This window comes from Vipera berus (genome assembly GCF_964194415.1).
Source record: "Vipera berus genome assembly, chromosome: 5".
In the NCBI taxonomy this organism is placed as follows: Eukaryota; Metazoa; Chordata; class Lepidosauria; order Squamata; family Viperidae; genus Vipera; species Vipera berus.
This window is the reverse complement of record NC_138207.1, coordinates 28,972,001-28,988,588: the sequence shown is the minus strand read 5'-3', so window position 1 is coordinate 28,988,588 and position 16,588 is coordinate 28,972,001. Positions and strand designations below refer to the sequence as shown.

At 35.0% G+C, this 16,588-nt stretch overlaps 1 protein-coding gene across 1 annotated transcript; it reads right to left on the bottom strand.

Moving 5' to 3' along the window:
• Nucleotides 1-1,166: 1,166 nt before the first annotated feature.
• On the bottom strand, nucleotides 1,167-15,059 carry LOC308668533 (phospholipid scramblase family member 5-like; the record flags this gene model as incomplete). The annotated part of the gene is made up of 7 exons (XM_081328535.1): nucleotides 1,167-1,351; nucleotides 2,055-2,216; nucleotides 3,988-4,149; nucleotides 5,184-5,404; nucleotides 8,656-8,698; nucleotides 12,912-13,054; nucleotides 15,047-15,059. The coding sequence occupies 7 exons, from the start codon at nucleotides 15,057-15,059 to the stop codon at nucleotides 1,313-1,315; spliced, it is 783 nt and encodes a 260-aa protein (XP_081184661.1). The 3' UTR covers nucleotides 1,167-1,312.
• Nucleotides 15,060-16,588: the final 1,529 nt, after the last annotated feature.

Genomic DNA, 16,588 nt, shown 5'->3' with positions numbered 1-16,588 from the left:
GTGAATGTCAGTCCTTCAGGGTAATTGAGACAAGAAACCAATACCATGAGTAGTAATACTACCTTTATTGTAAGGTTACAGTAATAGAATCATGCTAATGTTAAAGCATCTCTCCCCCCCCCCCGCCACCTTTACTTTCCAGAGAACTAGGGAGGGTCCCTCTAAGATGCTTTCCACACTCCATTCCTTCTGTAGACTGTATCTTATCCAACTGTTGCCCTGACTTTTCCTCCTCCTGTCTCCAAAGGGTATTCCCACAGATCATTGCAGTGATCAACAAAATATTTGAAGAAGATAAGCCTGAGCTTCTCCTGCATGGCTGTTCCCATGTGCAGATAGAATAACTATGGCAATGGAAGCATATATTTATCTGTAAAGCACCCAGAGGCATGCACGTATGATGGGCAGAATAGAAATTTGATAAATAAGAAATTTATTTATTTATTTATTTATTTATTTTTATTACATTTATATCCCGCCCTTCTCCAAAGACTCAGGGCGGCTTACAAGCTTAGCAGTAGCCTAAATTTAAATAAATAAATTTCAGAGTCACAGTTGTCAACCAAACATCCTTACCACCCTGTGCATTTGAATTATTTCATTTCATGTGTTATGCTCCTTCACATATTGCAGGGGGGGAAAAGACAAGCTTGTCAATGTGGATCTTTAAAAAGATACTGTCTTGTTTATGCATCTCTTAAATTTGAGCAATTTATCCCATCGTCCACCATTGTCCCAAGAGATCGCTGTGTTAAACTTTCCCAGTAGATGATGTCTCTGTAAGTTACTGTTAATTGAACTCTAAATCTGAAAGCTTCTTGGGGTATAAGGAAATAAAACTCTCGCTCTCTCTTTTGCTAATAGCTGGGGCCAATACTTGCAAAACTTCAAAGGGGTTGTGAATCAAAGCTTTTCATCAGTGGGGCAGCTCGTCTGAGTTCTAATCTTTCATGCTTTCTAATGCAATAAGATCAAAGGAACCCAAAGAGAATTGCAGCCGCTCCAAAGCAATGTTGCACACACTCACAATAAAACAGTTAACAACCATCCCACAATTAAAAGAAGAAAACAATTATTTACATAAGGTAGAGTTTAATAATCATGATTATTGCCCCCTCCCCCTTACAAAAAAAAATCAGATTGTACAGTTCAAAAGTAATATCCAGTGCTCAAGGGACTGCTGGAAGAAAATGAAAAAGAATTAGGAAGTGTCTTATGTATAAGTCTTCAAAGCCAAAGCAACCAATTTATGTTTCATTCTTACTTACTGAAATGTCGTTTGCATATTTTATTATTCCTATCATCTTGCTTGTTACAATCCATCCAAGGAATTCTCAAAGAACATTAAGTCCTACAAATAAATAAACTGTGAATGATGAACAAGATACAAAATGGCAACAATTAATATCAAAAAGCTGACTTGTAAGGTTTCATTACACCAAAGACTTTTATTGTGCTTATTATTATTTTTATTAGACGGCTGTTCTTCTGTGTGGTGCCTCTGGGCTAAGACAAATTTGTGCTAGAAGAAATTGGAGAGCCTTAAGTATCAGGAGGATATTATTTCTAGTCTTGTATGAATAAAGTAAGGTGAATAGCAACTAGTTGGTATGTAGTTTTCTTTAAAAAGTTATATCACAGCTCTTGGATTGCAGAAAGGAAAGCAGAGGTAGAACATAAATTGTCCAGACAGCCTTCCTTGCTGATAAGATTTTCTGGCAGGGTTTTAAAAATGCCATGTAATACATTTCTATCAATATTACACATTTGATATATTAGGGCTACAGCTCCCATAATTAATCTGCTTGTCCACCCATTGACTTTGATAGGACACAGAACAATAATTCCAAAATAGGAACAAAGGGATATACATTCCAATATAAGTCTATTGTATTTAGCACAGAGTTCACAAGCCTTGGTAGTAGCACAGGTGATTATCTGGATATACCTTTAAAAGCTATTACGTGATATGTAGCTTATTTTGGGAATGCATCAAAATATTATAAAGTAATCAAAAGAGAAGACTTGACCTTGTAAAAGAAGGGTAAACATACTAGGAGAAAACAAGCACCGATCATCACAGCTTTGATTTTTACATCAAGGTCCACAGGAATCTGAATGCCAAAGTTGGCCGTATTAGTAAATATGTTATTGACAAATCCAGACCAATACTTAGAAATCTTGCCGATAGTTGACATATCATTTACGGATTTTACCTGCCAGGAAGCAAAACAGCATAGAAATTATTTGGAAAACTTCACCTGTGTATTCCTAAAACATTTTGTAACATAATTTCTCTAACTGTGATGAATTCTTCTAACACATTGTTGGTTAACAAAGTAATAAAGTGGTATTTACTGAGTATTTTATCTCCATTTGGCCAAGGATATTCGTAGCATGCTAAATGTTAGCATAAGTGAAGCTGAAGGTCAATAAAGTGGAATTCAGAGCAGATGAGGAGTGTTGTCCTTGTGGAACTAAGAGTTTTCCCTATGGTTTTGTGATTTGATGTTAGCAGCATTGTTTGTGAGCCATCCTGGATTATAGTACATCAGATGGGAGGGCAAGTGTTTAAAATAAATAAATGTTGGGATGGGCAATCTGTGTTCCCAGGCTGGATATTATTTCCAGCCATATTGTCTGTGTTCTCTGGAACCTTTTGGGTTGCATTACCAAAGTTTATTTCCTTGTCATTTGGAAACAGTCCAGAAATAATGTGTATGCCTCATAATTTAAAATGAAAAACAAAGCAAATATCTCAAATCCCAGGAAAACCAAAAAAATCATGGTCCTGCCTACACATGCATTATATGGGGTTGCTTCTGACCCTGCAGGCCTTAAGACTTGATTCTTTCCCCAAGCCTTTAGGTCCAGGTGACTGGAGTCTCGAATGTTGTATTGGAGTACATTTCAGTCTAGTTGACATTTTCTGTCTTTAGCTGGTGTTTAAAGCATTATGTGCTTTTTGTATTTGTAATTGACTTTTCTAGTTATCCAGAGTCACTTTTGTTGATTTGGGTTATCAATAAATAAATGCATAGCATGGACCCACTTTTCCTCATCATCCTAGTCCCCGTAGTTCTTACTGCTTAAAACCATTAAGTGTGAACTCAACTACCACCCCTCTTTTAAGTGATGGACAAGTAAGGGCAAGAATATTTCAAATGATGGATACCTGGTGTGCCTAAGAATGCCATTTTCTGAGAAAAGCCTTTTTCAACTATGGCACTTCTGCAAATAATATTCAAAGAGTCTCTCTTTCTATCCCATTAGCAACATGGCTATGCTATATAGCAATTGCATTAAGAAAACCACCGATGGACTAAATTTTTCTGAATTTGGAATTATTTAAAACATTTATACCAATGGCTATCTTGTAAAAGCTAGTTGCAATCATGATTTTACATTCACTGAATAGGTACTTTCACTCTTCTATTCTGTATATTGGCAGTGTTAGTGTGTGAGTATTATATTAGTCTGTGTGTGTGTGTGTGTGTGAGAGAGAGAGAGAGAGAGAGAGAGAGAGAGAGAGAGAGAGAGAGAGAGAGAGACTAACTTCCCTTTATTCACTTTTTCAAAAGTAGTATATCTTATTTCTCAGCTGCTCTGTAAATAATGGAACTATTGTTGATAATATATTGGTATAAATCACATTCTGTGGAGAATGGATATTGCTTTTCCAGGCTTTCATACATATGCCTATCTCCTAGGAGCTAAGAGAGCTAGAAGAAGACAAGGAATATAAGAATGACTTGCATATAATTATTAATTGAAATTGTATTTATGGACTGCAAATCAGGATTTTCCTGAAACCAACGTCCTCCAGAGGATGTAGGTACTGCAAATCCTTCAATTTCCTGTCAGTTTGGCCAAACATGAACATTCCAGATAAGAAAAGGCTAATTCATTCACTCCCTCAAACTTCTGCCTGATATTTCTGATGCAGATTCTTATTACTGAAAACTTAAGTAATGTTGCCAAAACAACCTCGAAATCAACATCTCCAAAGCAACCGCATGTGATGTAAGGACCTGTGATCTTCAACACATCTTCATTACTCCCATTCCTGATTGTAAATATTGGTAGAAAGGGGTCCCATTTCTGCACAATGTAGCCAATTGTGGTTCCAGGAGGTGATTGAACTTCTAACTAGTAGGCAATGAAAAATACAATTAACAGCATATGGACACACCTGATGCATAGATTCATTTTTCATTTGTTTTGTTCTTTAAATGGTATAGGTATAAAATGAGCATTCCCACCAAGCTTTGCATTCAACCCTTAAGTGCTTCTAAAATTTGGGGCTGAATGTTTGACTGCTTATTAAGCTTATTATCTTAACAATTAGCAAATCTCCTGAAGTTTTACAATGAAAACATAAAACTATAGTTAGAACTGAAAAAATTAACATCACAATTAAAATACAATAATGTATGACTGAAGATGAAATTCAATAAACATACATATTGTACTAATTACTTTGCTAATTGATGTAATTTAGATTAACTACATTATTTTTTCCTAGTTCCACCCACCTTTGTTCTATCTCTTCTCAGTTTATGGAAGAAGAAACTCCAGGACCAAGTGGGCCCTTTGCCATAAAAGTTCTCTTATTTTAAGGCATAATCTATTTATAAGTTACAATTAATCAGAGAATATGTGTTTATCCATTAATATGAAATGTCTGGAATTTTCGTATTACATTACAAGCTCTTTAGTCAATGTATATTCACCCACACATATACATATATAGTTATATTTTCAGTTGCTCTCTTTATATCATAAGTTCTTTCAAGACAGGGCTACTGGGCAAGGGAATATGGTTTTATGCTATAAAGTTGATGCTATATAAATGCTATTATTATTGCTGATTGTAATTATCATCACATCACTCCTTAGTGGGACAGACTCATATGTGGACTGCTGGGCACAGAAATTATGGAAGAAATAAAACTGGGAAAGAATATCTCTAGAGATAGGAAGTCTTGCAAGTCATTTATGAGTTTTGTTTTGTTTTTTATCCCAGCCCTCTAAAAATCTTACTGGGTTGAGCTGAATTGTTTTGAATTGAGTTTTCAATAGAATCCACTTTCAAATTCAAAACCATTTTCTCATCAAAGTATGTTATAAATTCAATTTAATCCAGTTACTCTATAATTAAACTATTCTTAAACACTACAAACCTGTTGAAGATAGCATGGAAACCAACAGCTACTACATCTTAATGGTCTGTTCACTGTGATCACCTCTTGACCAGTATTGTCTGTGATTCTTATGGTGAAAGATCGTAATGGTGCACAGAAATTCCGATCAAAGAAACCATTTTCTTCCACAGCAAAATAAACTCTTTGCCCCATGTGATTTTTTATCTCATATTTACTGCAGGTTTCAGTTCCGAGTATAACTGCAGTTAAAGGGATAGACATTTTGAACAATGCTATATTTACATTTAGAGCTGAACCAAATAAAAATGTCTCAACTACCAAATAGTCTGAGGTTATGTTATTAGCTCTGGATGCATTCCATTGGCACGAATACCATTCCAGTTGTGTGTAGCAGTTGATGTTCCTTATATAACAGACTGCAGCATGAGGATTATATTAACATCAGATGGAACTGATACGTTATACTGCTAAATATAACATGGGGTACAGGCTTCCGGTTTGCCGAGCTAGCCGGCATGGACGTCTGGAGGATGGCTCTCGTCTTCCACGTCTAGTTTTGCATCGCTGGGGGGTCCTAAAAGGGCCAAGGAGTTGCCCTGGAGGGGTGACCAGAAAGAAGGGGCTTTTGCAGAAATGCGGGGGAGCCACAACCCCCCCCCCCCATTAGTGCCTGCATTCCCTTCATACTGGCAGATGAAAGACTGGCCAGTTACTAGGCTGCAGACAGCCGAAGTCAAATTTACCATCAGGCAACATTGAAGCAGCGTGGAAGAGACAGGGTAAGATTCCTCACTTAAACCTTAATCTTCTTCTTTTCACCTAAACAAGCTGCTGTGTGCCTTCCCCCCTGTGGAGAGAGAGGGGGAAATCCAGCCCTCCCTTTGGGCAGGTGGCGAGCAAGCTCAGGGGTGTTTTTTTAATGTTGAGGGGAAAAAACGGACTAAAAGAAAAGAGCTTTCAGGGCACTTGGGGGACACCCAGTGGCTAGACCTGAAATTGCAATCTGATTTTCTTTTTTTTTTAAAAATTAATTCCATTTAATTCCATTTATATCCTGCCCTTCTCCGAAGACTCAGGGCGGCTTACAAGCTTTAGCAGTAGCCTTCATTCTATGTATATGCCTGCTTATTAGGGCTTTCACACACACCCCAAGCGGCATTATTACAAAGTCAGCTTATTGCCCCCAACAATCTGGGTCCTCATTTTACCTACCTCGGAAGGATGGAAGGCTGAGTCAACCTTGAGCCAATATTTTTATTTTTATTTTTTTTATTTTAATTCCATTTATATCCCGCCCTTCTCCGAAGACTCAGGGCGGCTTACAAGCTTAGCAGTAGCCTTCATTCTATGTATATGCCTGCTTATTAGGGCTTTTGCCCCCCCCCCCAAGCGGCATTATTAATGAATATATTATGCATATTAATGGAGCTCTATAAGGACCTAATCTTCAGCTTTTGAAATTGCCCAGGCTATCTTGTTTTGGTCCAGAGTGCAGCCCATCTTGACCGGATTCTGAAATGTAACTCAGGAAAAATGGAACTTCATCCTGCATTTTATTTCCTTTTCAGCACACTTTTACTGAGTCCTACTGTCATCAATCTTATTCTCAATCTCTTTGGTGACTCTGCCTAATGCAGTAATGCACAAAGATACACAGATATCCTACTAATAGGGCTAAAACAGGATAATAGAGGGACCACTTACAAATATGGAATGATATGTGCGTACTTATACCGTTCACAATTTTACACAACATAAAATATAAAAGCTTATTAAATAATTATTTGTGGCAAAAACAAATTAAGAAGGGTGGCTAAATAAAAACTGGTGCAATAAAAATATTACTCCTAAAACTAAACTGTAATATAGAATGTACGTTGTTTAAGAAGAATAAGATAAGATTAACCTTGAACACCAGATGTAAAGCTCCACCATGGAAGAGTTTCAAAAACAAATCTATGCTATGTGGGAAATATCCTACCAAACTTATCAGTTCCTTTCTGCAGCTGGCGGTGAAATAAGAGCTTTTGGAAAAGAATTAGAAGGTGTCTCGAAGAAACAAACTCAAATTGTGACTACAACCAATATTTTATCGGGACAGAACTTAACAGAAGAATCAAATACATTGGCAGAAGAATTAACTACTCAACAAACACAGATTTTCGAAGACAAAAATGAGAAACAGTTGGAACAAGATTTATTCAGCCCAGTGCAATTATATCAAGAGGCAAAAATAATGAAAAGATTTGGTGTTGTTAACAGACCCCTCAATCCTTCAAAAATGGAGACTGGAGGGCTACTTAAATATGATACAACAATACAAGAATGCTTTGATGACCCCGAGGCAAAGAAGCAAAAAATGACATGGCAAAGGAAGAAAGCAAGAATAAGATTGAAGAAATATGGATATACTTAAGAGGCCTGAAATAGATAACACCAAAATATATAGGATTGTACTTGGACTATGAGAGATTGCTTTGATGAGTAGATAAAAATATTGACCAATTAAAAAACAAAACAAAATACAGATGTATGAATACTAACATTGAAATACTGAACTCTTTAAATGAAATGGATTAAGATGTATATATGTTAAGAATGATACAATGTAACTAATATACTTGGATGTAGTAACATGAAAGGACGTGTTAAATGTTGAAATGGAGAAATTTTGGTTAATTTTCAATATGTGGAAATTATAAATGAGAAACAAGAATATTATATTGTCCTCCTCCTCTTCCTCCTCCCTGCAACTGGTATTCTAATGACTACCATTCTCATATTGTACTACTAACTTGTTGATATGAAAATGAGATAAATAAGTGTATTTACATTACTAGGTGTTGGAGAAAATTGTGTAAAGGAAAGAAGGTTATTTACTAATATGAAAATGAGAAACTTTAAACATTTAATCTTAATATTAATGTAAAATTAAAGCTGGAAAATATATAAGGTGTTTTGATATCTTAAAAATGGAATGTTAAAGTATAAAATATACTAAGGTATTGATAAATATAAGAAAACTATTAAATGACTGATGGATAGCAATGAGAAGTATGTTAATTTAGTTAAGAGATAATATGTATTAAAGGAAATAAGAGAGAGAGAATATTAATTACAACAACTTGGAGATCTGTAATAATATCTATTTGTCTGAAATGGCACTATTGTGACCTAGACACCATGTTGCTTTTTAAAGATATTATTGTAATAGTGGAAAATTAATTAAAAAAAATTAAAAAAACAAACATGGGGTACAACTCCTTGAGATTTACATAAACTGTCTCATTCAAGGAATGCACCAGCATATTATATTTTTTCAAGATTACTTGGTTTTAGTGAGAGAAAAGCAGATAGTTAGTTCTGTAAGTAAACAAAGTGACAAAACCAACCACTTGCTTAAAACTTGACAAATGCAGAAGTTATATGAACTAGAAACAGGCAAATATGGCTATCTTCTATTTGGTGCAAGAATTCAGATTTCAAATACCTTGAAGAAGTTCCACTTGCTGGTGAATAATGATCTGATCCAACTGTTCAAAATTGAAGAAATAGCTTGAGAACAGTGAAAATCTGAGGACAGTTAAAGAAATTCATGCTTATCAACTACCTTCATTGATAAATCAAATGTACAGTATAATAAAAATTCAATAACGTGGACTACTTGAAAAAAAAACTAAGCCAAATCTGCATAGGGAAATTCAGAGAATTTATTTAAAAAAATATGTTGGAAATGTTTACAGCATTGTTTCTGTAAGAGGTTGGCTCATGTAAGATGTGAGGAAAGCCTAGGAATGTGACACCTAAAATTAAGTAGGGTCAAACAGTAAAAAATGACAATGTCCTTCTATTTCCACATTACTACTAACTAGATGGTAGTAGTGAGCATGAATCTTGAGTCCCTAGCTATTCTGATGAGGACTCTAATAAAAATCAGCTGGGTGAAAAAAATAACAGCAGAGCTAGGTCTGTTTATTATGCTTCTGATAATTCCCAGCGGAAACAATATTACACCAGAAAAACCTTCTTGGAGAAAAACTAAGAATAGGCTGCACTGATGATTTACACATTAATTTTCTTCCATTTAAATTGGAAAGCAAGAAAAATATTGCATCACCCAATAATTTAAGTTACTGAAATGACTCGTGGACCTCTAAAATAGGTGATCATTCAGAAGTAATGCATTTTTTTACAGGGATATGATATTTAGTGGGAGGAGGGAGGAACTTATTATTCAGACCCAGAAACTTAATCAGACAGAAGAGAGACACCTCTCACAACACTGTCAGTGTCACAAACACTTTTGACATCGAACAAGTTTATTCCCTTCTTTCAAGATATAGAAAAATCCAAGTCCAACCCTCATTATTTAATGATAGAAGGTTTTGGAATCTGCTATGCTGTTATTACTGAACAGGATTTCTAGCAACACTTTTCATGAAGTATTTGAAAGTGTTTGATCAAATTTGATAGCGCTAGGCACAGAGCCTTAGATCAAACTGCAGTGATGGTGTGACAGACATTCTAAGGTTTCATAATTTGAAACTGATTTCACGAGTTAGGTCCAGCAGTAAATCAAAAGTTGTGCTTTGTAGAAAACTTCAAAACCAGCTTCTTTCATTCTATAATCTGAGCCTGGAGCAGAATATTAGATGGGTTAGACCACATTTTTTTTTTGCAGAAGAAGGTAGATCATAACAAAATCATAAAGTTTCTTAAACCTTTGTTCCTCTATCATGAACTTTGCAATAAGAAAGAAATAGTTCTGTTGCTTCATCAGAAAAAAAAGATCTCCAAAATCAACAAATGGCATTGGCAAACTTCAGTCTTGCAAGACTCCCTTCACTATTTACAAGAACATTAGCCCAATCAGTGAACTAATATTGGACCCTTTTTTTGACAATTGTTACATCATAGTTTCCTTGACATTTTGATGTATTTTCTTCTTGATCTGTTGTTTATACCCATTGGCCTTTGTTTTAGTTTTCTTTAATCACCTTAATAAATTAGCTAGCAAAATTTGTTTGATTTGTTTGACAACATTCACATTTGTTCCTAATTTTTTTTTCAGACTGGAAAACTACTGCTTGAATTATAATCTTAATGGCTAGATATTTTTTTTTCTCTTGATCTATTGGCTTTTTAAATTACATTATGGCTACTTCAAAAATCCACATTTGACTGGATTCACAGATCATGATATGTCATAAAGCAATGTTTACAAATTCACATTGGTTGACTTTATTCAGTTTGTTAAACTAAAAGCAAATAAATCATAGTGGTATAGTGATTAAGGCACCAGGCTAGACACTGGGGAGAACTGTGAATTCTAATTCTGTCCTAGGCATGAAAGTTGACTAGGTAACTTTGGGCCAATCACTCAGTCTCGGGCCTAGGATGAAGACAGTGGAAAACCACTTCTGAAAATCTTGCAGGAAAACAGCAGGGGAGTCAACCCTTATGTGAAGATGCATGCACACACAGATTGCACGCATGCACAAAATGAAGTAGCAAGTTAACTAGCCTTCATTCTTATTGTCACATTTTATTTCTTTATAAGCAAAAGGAAAGGATTTCACACTATGTTACCCTCTTTTGTTTTCAAAATTTTAACAATTCAATTTTAATAACTGAATATTCTGGGACTGCAGAGTTATAGGCAGATCCCCAATCTTTATTAAAGAAGAAATGTTTCTATATTCAGCGAGCATTTGCCTTGCTTGAAGAATACCTGAGGGAAGAGAAAATACTTTGGGGAACATAAAACATCTCTGCAATTTGAAAGATACAGAAAACAATAAAAGGACCCTTGAATCAAACTGTTCCCTAAGAACTACATGAATATCCATGCAATTTTCTTGGCAGCAATGGGAAAATTGTTTGCTATTGCCTTCTTCCATGAAGTTTTATTGACTTTCCAGTCTAGAGTACAATTTTGGGGATCTCTAGTAGTTTCCCATCCAACCTTAGCCAGATGCTGCCATGAAAAAAATTCTGAAAAATATTCCTATTCCACTCTTTTTCCTCATTACTGAACTTTTGCAGTAAAGTCAAAAGCAGCAGTGGAATATATGGGCTTATTTGCAGATCATATTTTATAGGCCATCTGCAAAATTCATGAAAGAAACAGGCACTTCCAGACATTCATTTTAGTCCACTAGTGGAATGCTTACTGTACATATTGTTTAAATCAATGGCTTTCAAACCTGGCAACGTTAAGTGTTGTAGACTTCAACTTCCAGAATTCCCCAGCCAATATGTTTTCCAATCTCTTGGATCATGTATATAACCCCTCGTCTATCATTTATACTGACATGTAAAATGTTTTCTTTTCAGTTTAACCATTTCTGATCACTCTCAATTTCTCCTCACATCCCCATTTATAAGCATGCAGCCATCCTGCTACGATTTATGGAGGTATTGAAAAGCAAGCTTGTTGCCATGGTAACCATGCAGCTTTTAAATCCATTCATTTATATTGCAAAAATAAAAACATAAGACATTTGCACGAATGTGAACGTCAGCATAGATCAGGGGAAGAAAAGACTAAATCAGAAACTTTTTTTATTGGATTTTAACCTAATGATTGTAAGGGTTTTGGAAATGGAAGGGCCAATAATCTGAAAGAGCCTATGATGATTACATTGTAAACGTTTTACCTGGACAGGTTTTCAATTCTTATAGGTTTTAATCCTTCAGTCATTAAATAATAGAAAGACAGACACCATTGTTGATCTACACAAATCTTTTGGTAAGTCTACCGGCAGATATTGATTGGCCTCACTCGTAAACCACTACATACAAGATTCAGGTACCTCACCTATTTCCATTAAATAGACATTTCTGTTTGTACAAGCCGGCCTAGCCGGCCTAGCCTGAGGGGGGTGTGTTGGGGTTGTTTTATCTTTCGCTTTTTAATTTTTCTGGGGGTTTTTAGCGTTGTATTTATATTGTTTTTAACTAGGGCAATTGTTTAATCTTTTTTAATGTTTGTATTTGCTATTTTATTCTGCCCTGTGAACCGCCCTGAGTCCTCAGGGAGAAGGGCGGTATATAAATGTTATTAAATTAAATTAAATTAAATTAAATTAAATTAAATTGAGCTAAACAAAGAAACAAGGGTTAAAAAACCCTTGGCGGTGCATTCATAAAGGTTAGGGTTAGCAGTTTTCAAGATGAAGAGCAAGAAAAGTTTTCTGTATTAGGACCACTCTTTCTACGCTGCAGGCAGATACAAGACTATAAACACACAACCAAATGAATAAATAGGAATAAACCCTCCCTTATACTTAAAGTGTATATTTCAGGAACAATATGTTTCTTCTAATTATTGTTGTAGACCAGCGGTCGCCAACCTTTCTGGCTCCGCAGACAGGCAGTGGCTATAGTAGTGGAAGAGGCAGGAATTGTTTCATGTGCACAACCTAATGCCCCGTATGTGAAAATGGAACTTTGTGCACCATACCCTCCACTTGCATGACCCAGTTCTCAATAGGCAGTGGACTGGTACCGGTCTGTGAACTGGGAGAACACCTGTTGGGAACACCTGTTGTAGACAACACAGCAATTTTTTTAGAGGAATAAGTATAGCAGCAAATCTGGACATTAATTTTATCATTGTACCATAGGCAGAAAAATACATAAGGCATAACAACTATTTTTGTTAAGATGAAATAAATGTTTAAACAGGAGCTCATAATGCATCTAATATAGCTTTATAGTTATTATGTGGAATGGGAACAGGACCTGTCTTAAGTATTCCAAACCAGGTGGAAAAGCAATTGGAAGCTGGGTTTGTTTCCAGATTATGGTTGCTTCTGAAGGCTTTGATTGCTCAGACATCTGCAGAGAACCTGGAAGAAGATCTTGCGTGGTTTTATTAACTGGACCTAGAGCATTTGCATGAAACAGAATGTTTATGTTAGGAATGAAAATAGATTGCCATTTTAAGAAATATACATACATAAGGCCGCGGCCTTAAAACTTTACTTTTTCATCAGGCTGACCTGGACTGATGATAGGGTTTTTTAAAATGTTTTTTAATTTTTAATTGTTTAGTTTAACTTATTTATTGGGGCTGTTTATTTAATTTCTTTTAACTTTTGTATTGTTGTTTTTATTGTTGTTAGCTGCCCTGAGTCCTCCAGGAGATAGGGCGGCATTTAAGTCCCAAAAATAAATAAATAAATAAATAAATAAATAAAGTCTTCAAGTTTTTGTTTCTTCCTACTGATCTCTTATCTACATGATTATATACCAAGGACTCATATTTTACCTTCTTTTTCCAGCTCATATTCTGGTTACCATTCAAATTTTTCCTGAATTAAAAATAAAAAGAGGTCAGGCACCTCATTTGAAGAAACCTACATGATGGTTTTTTTTCATTCTGGACTGAAAAGTTAAATCCATCTTTCTTGCAGTTATAGACCATGATGAATTTGCAGCCCTTTATTTGAATGTGTTCATTGGTCCTTCATCCTATAATTATATTGGGATCTTAATTATTATTGCAGCCACAGCTTTCCTTCAAGGTTTAAGACCACAGGAAGGAAAAATAATCCCTTTGAATTTTTCTTTAAATATGCATAACTGGATTGTAAATATTTCATTGGTTCTTCTGCATCATGTTACCTCACCAGGTTGTGCTATTGCCAAAACCTGTGTTACATGAACTACTGTGAGGTTTTATTGGTTAAAGGTTCAAACAAAGTGGAGTCTTTCCTTTCAGTTAAACTTAAATTAACTCCAGAAAATCAATAATCAGGTATACTGGAAATATTATTGGAAAAATGAAGACATTTTGAATCATGATTTGTGTTGTTTTCTCAATCTGCAGATCTTATTTCTCTTTCTTTCTAGTCACTTAAAATATATTAAACTGCAAATAAAGTGATTTAATCAAAATTTAAAAAATCAATATACAATTCAAATTCCTTTGGTGCTTGGAGGGTAATGATTTTGCTAACACAATTGAAATATTACATAGAGAAATTTCTGTTTTACCACATAAACAGGAATATTCATTCTGCAGAATGTTTTATAATAGCTATTTGAATTTTTCTTTTCTTCAGAAGGTTGACCATATACTTTCCATTTTACAAATAGTACCTTTTTGAGGAAACTAGAAAGTGCCAAGAGGAAAGTATTTTGATTTCTTGGAACAAGCAACAAAAATCATGCAGGCCTGAAGACTGCATTAATGAAGCATTTCGTCTATGATTCTTCCATGATGGGAAAAGAGTGGAGTGAACTTGTTAATACTACTAGAGAATTCCTCTACCAAGATTTCACACATGCTATTTAAAGAGACAAGCTGCAAGGTGTAGGAGAGAAATTTGACTTCATTTTTAAAGTGTAACATTCTTTTTTTATTTAAAGGGGTGGGGGGTGGGGAGATGATTTGAAAGGCTTTTCAGCCAGGCTGCAATTTTCACCTTTAATGAGAAGTTAGCTGTCTCAGACTAAAGGGAAGACATGGCATGAACTACCCTTCAGTTTGATTGCACTCAATTGTCCTTCAGAAGCTTGTTAGCAGGAATTTTCTCAAGCATGTTTCAGAATGATCAGGAGTTGCTGATGTGAGATTTCTCAGGTGAAGTGTGTTTGAAGGATGCAAACCTTTTTAATGGAAGGCTGACATTTCTAAGTTTTCTTGTTGAATAAATAGCATGGATATATACTTGCAGACTAGAGAAGGCAGTGGAGCATAATCAATATCGAATACCTATGAAAACATATTCAGATTCAAATTTATATAATATAGTTGACATTCTATTCCACCTCTATTCAGAGCAGAAATTAAAATGGATTTTCACCTTTCCATTTAATCACATTGCTATAGGAATATTATTTCTTTTCATATTTTATATATCAGCACTTACCTTGAGAAGCCATAAAGCTGCCTGGATCACTTCTTCAAAGTGAGCAGGATTAAAGGGGGGGAAAAACACGTGTTACCTGATTGCAACTGGACACAAGGGGAATGGAAAAAGCACAGTATGCAGAAAGTTCACATAATGTCTGTCTACTTCAAGTCAGGTTGCAAAAGAGTAGCATGGAAACACAGCACCTTTCTTATATTACTGATTCCTGCATTTTGCTCTTATGAGCAACAGGGGGAGATAATGCCTGGAACTGAGAAAAAGAATTCTACATCTGTGTGAATAATGAAATAAAGAGAAAATATAAACGATCATATTTAACAAACTAGCTATTGTATTAATGGCTGTGGAATTAAATTTCACCTGCATATCGTATCCAGTATTCTGCTTTTACATTATCCACTATCTACATCAATATTAAGATGCACAAATTAAAGAAAGATGATGTTACAATGTTTTCTAGGGGAACAGAAGAAAACATGCACGTATGGTGGAGGTTTTATCCTCCTGTCAGTCAGCTTTTATCAAGGGAGATTGTTCCTTGGCAGAAGAAAACCATATCAAGGAAACAATGCTGTTTGTCTTACAATGGAAATTGAATTCAGATATGGAGATATTTCTTCAGAATCTAGAGACTAAATTATAAAACTAGTGGTCATCCTAAAAGCATTAGGAAAAAAATATCCTTGAGTTACCAGCTTATATTTCTAACTCATAATCAAGTTGCCATGGTGATTGTGTCCACGTCTGACTCACACATGTCTGACTCACACAGCCATGATTCACAACTATTAAGTGACCACAAAAAGGCCAATAGAAGAAAAAAGTTGTCATGCAAATCTCAGCAGGTTGAAAGTCATTGTTATATAATATTGATAGTTATCATACATGCTCAAGCTCATTTTATGATCTTTTCATTTCTTGCTCAGGATAATTACATCTAAATTGTATTTTCATGGCTCATGGCAGAACTACAATTTAAACCTTTTGCCCCCATACATTCAGAGAAATAACCTGTGGCTTGAGATTCATTTTATATACTGAAAAATTCAGGATATACAGTAATTTTAATTTATAGAATTTGTTGGTACAAGATTCCACTCAAGATTTATGGATATCTTACTTATGCCATACATTAGTATATGAAGACAGTTCAAAACATTTCCATATAATATTTGTTGACTATGTATCTTAATGATTAATGACAAATTAGACATTTTTACAGAACACAAGTATATTAATAGGTCCCATTAAAAGAAAGCCCTGATCAATATTTTAACTCTTTAAGAATTGGTTCCATATATACACCAGTTAAAATTTAATTGTGTGTAAATAGATGGAACATGATTTTATAGTTATAATTCTAACCCCAAAATAATATCCTCTGGCACAATCTGAGCTATACAAATAAGGCTGGAGTATATATAGTTTCTGACCTTGCATATAGAAATAGGAGAGGAGACAAGGCTTTAACATACCACGTAGAAACAAATAAAAAAGTCCTGGTTTGTTTTTTTTTTTTACATATTTATCCGTTTATTT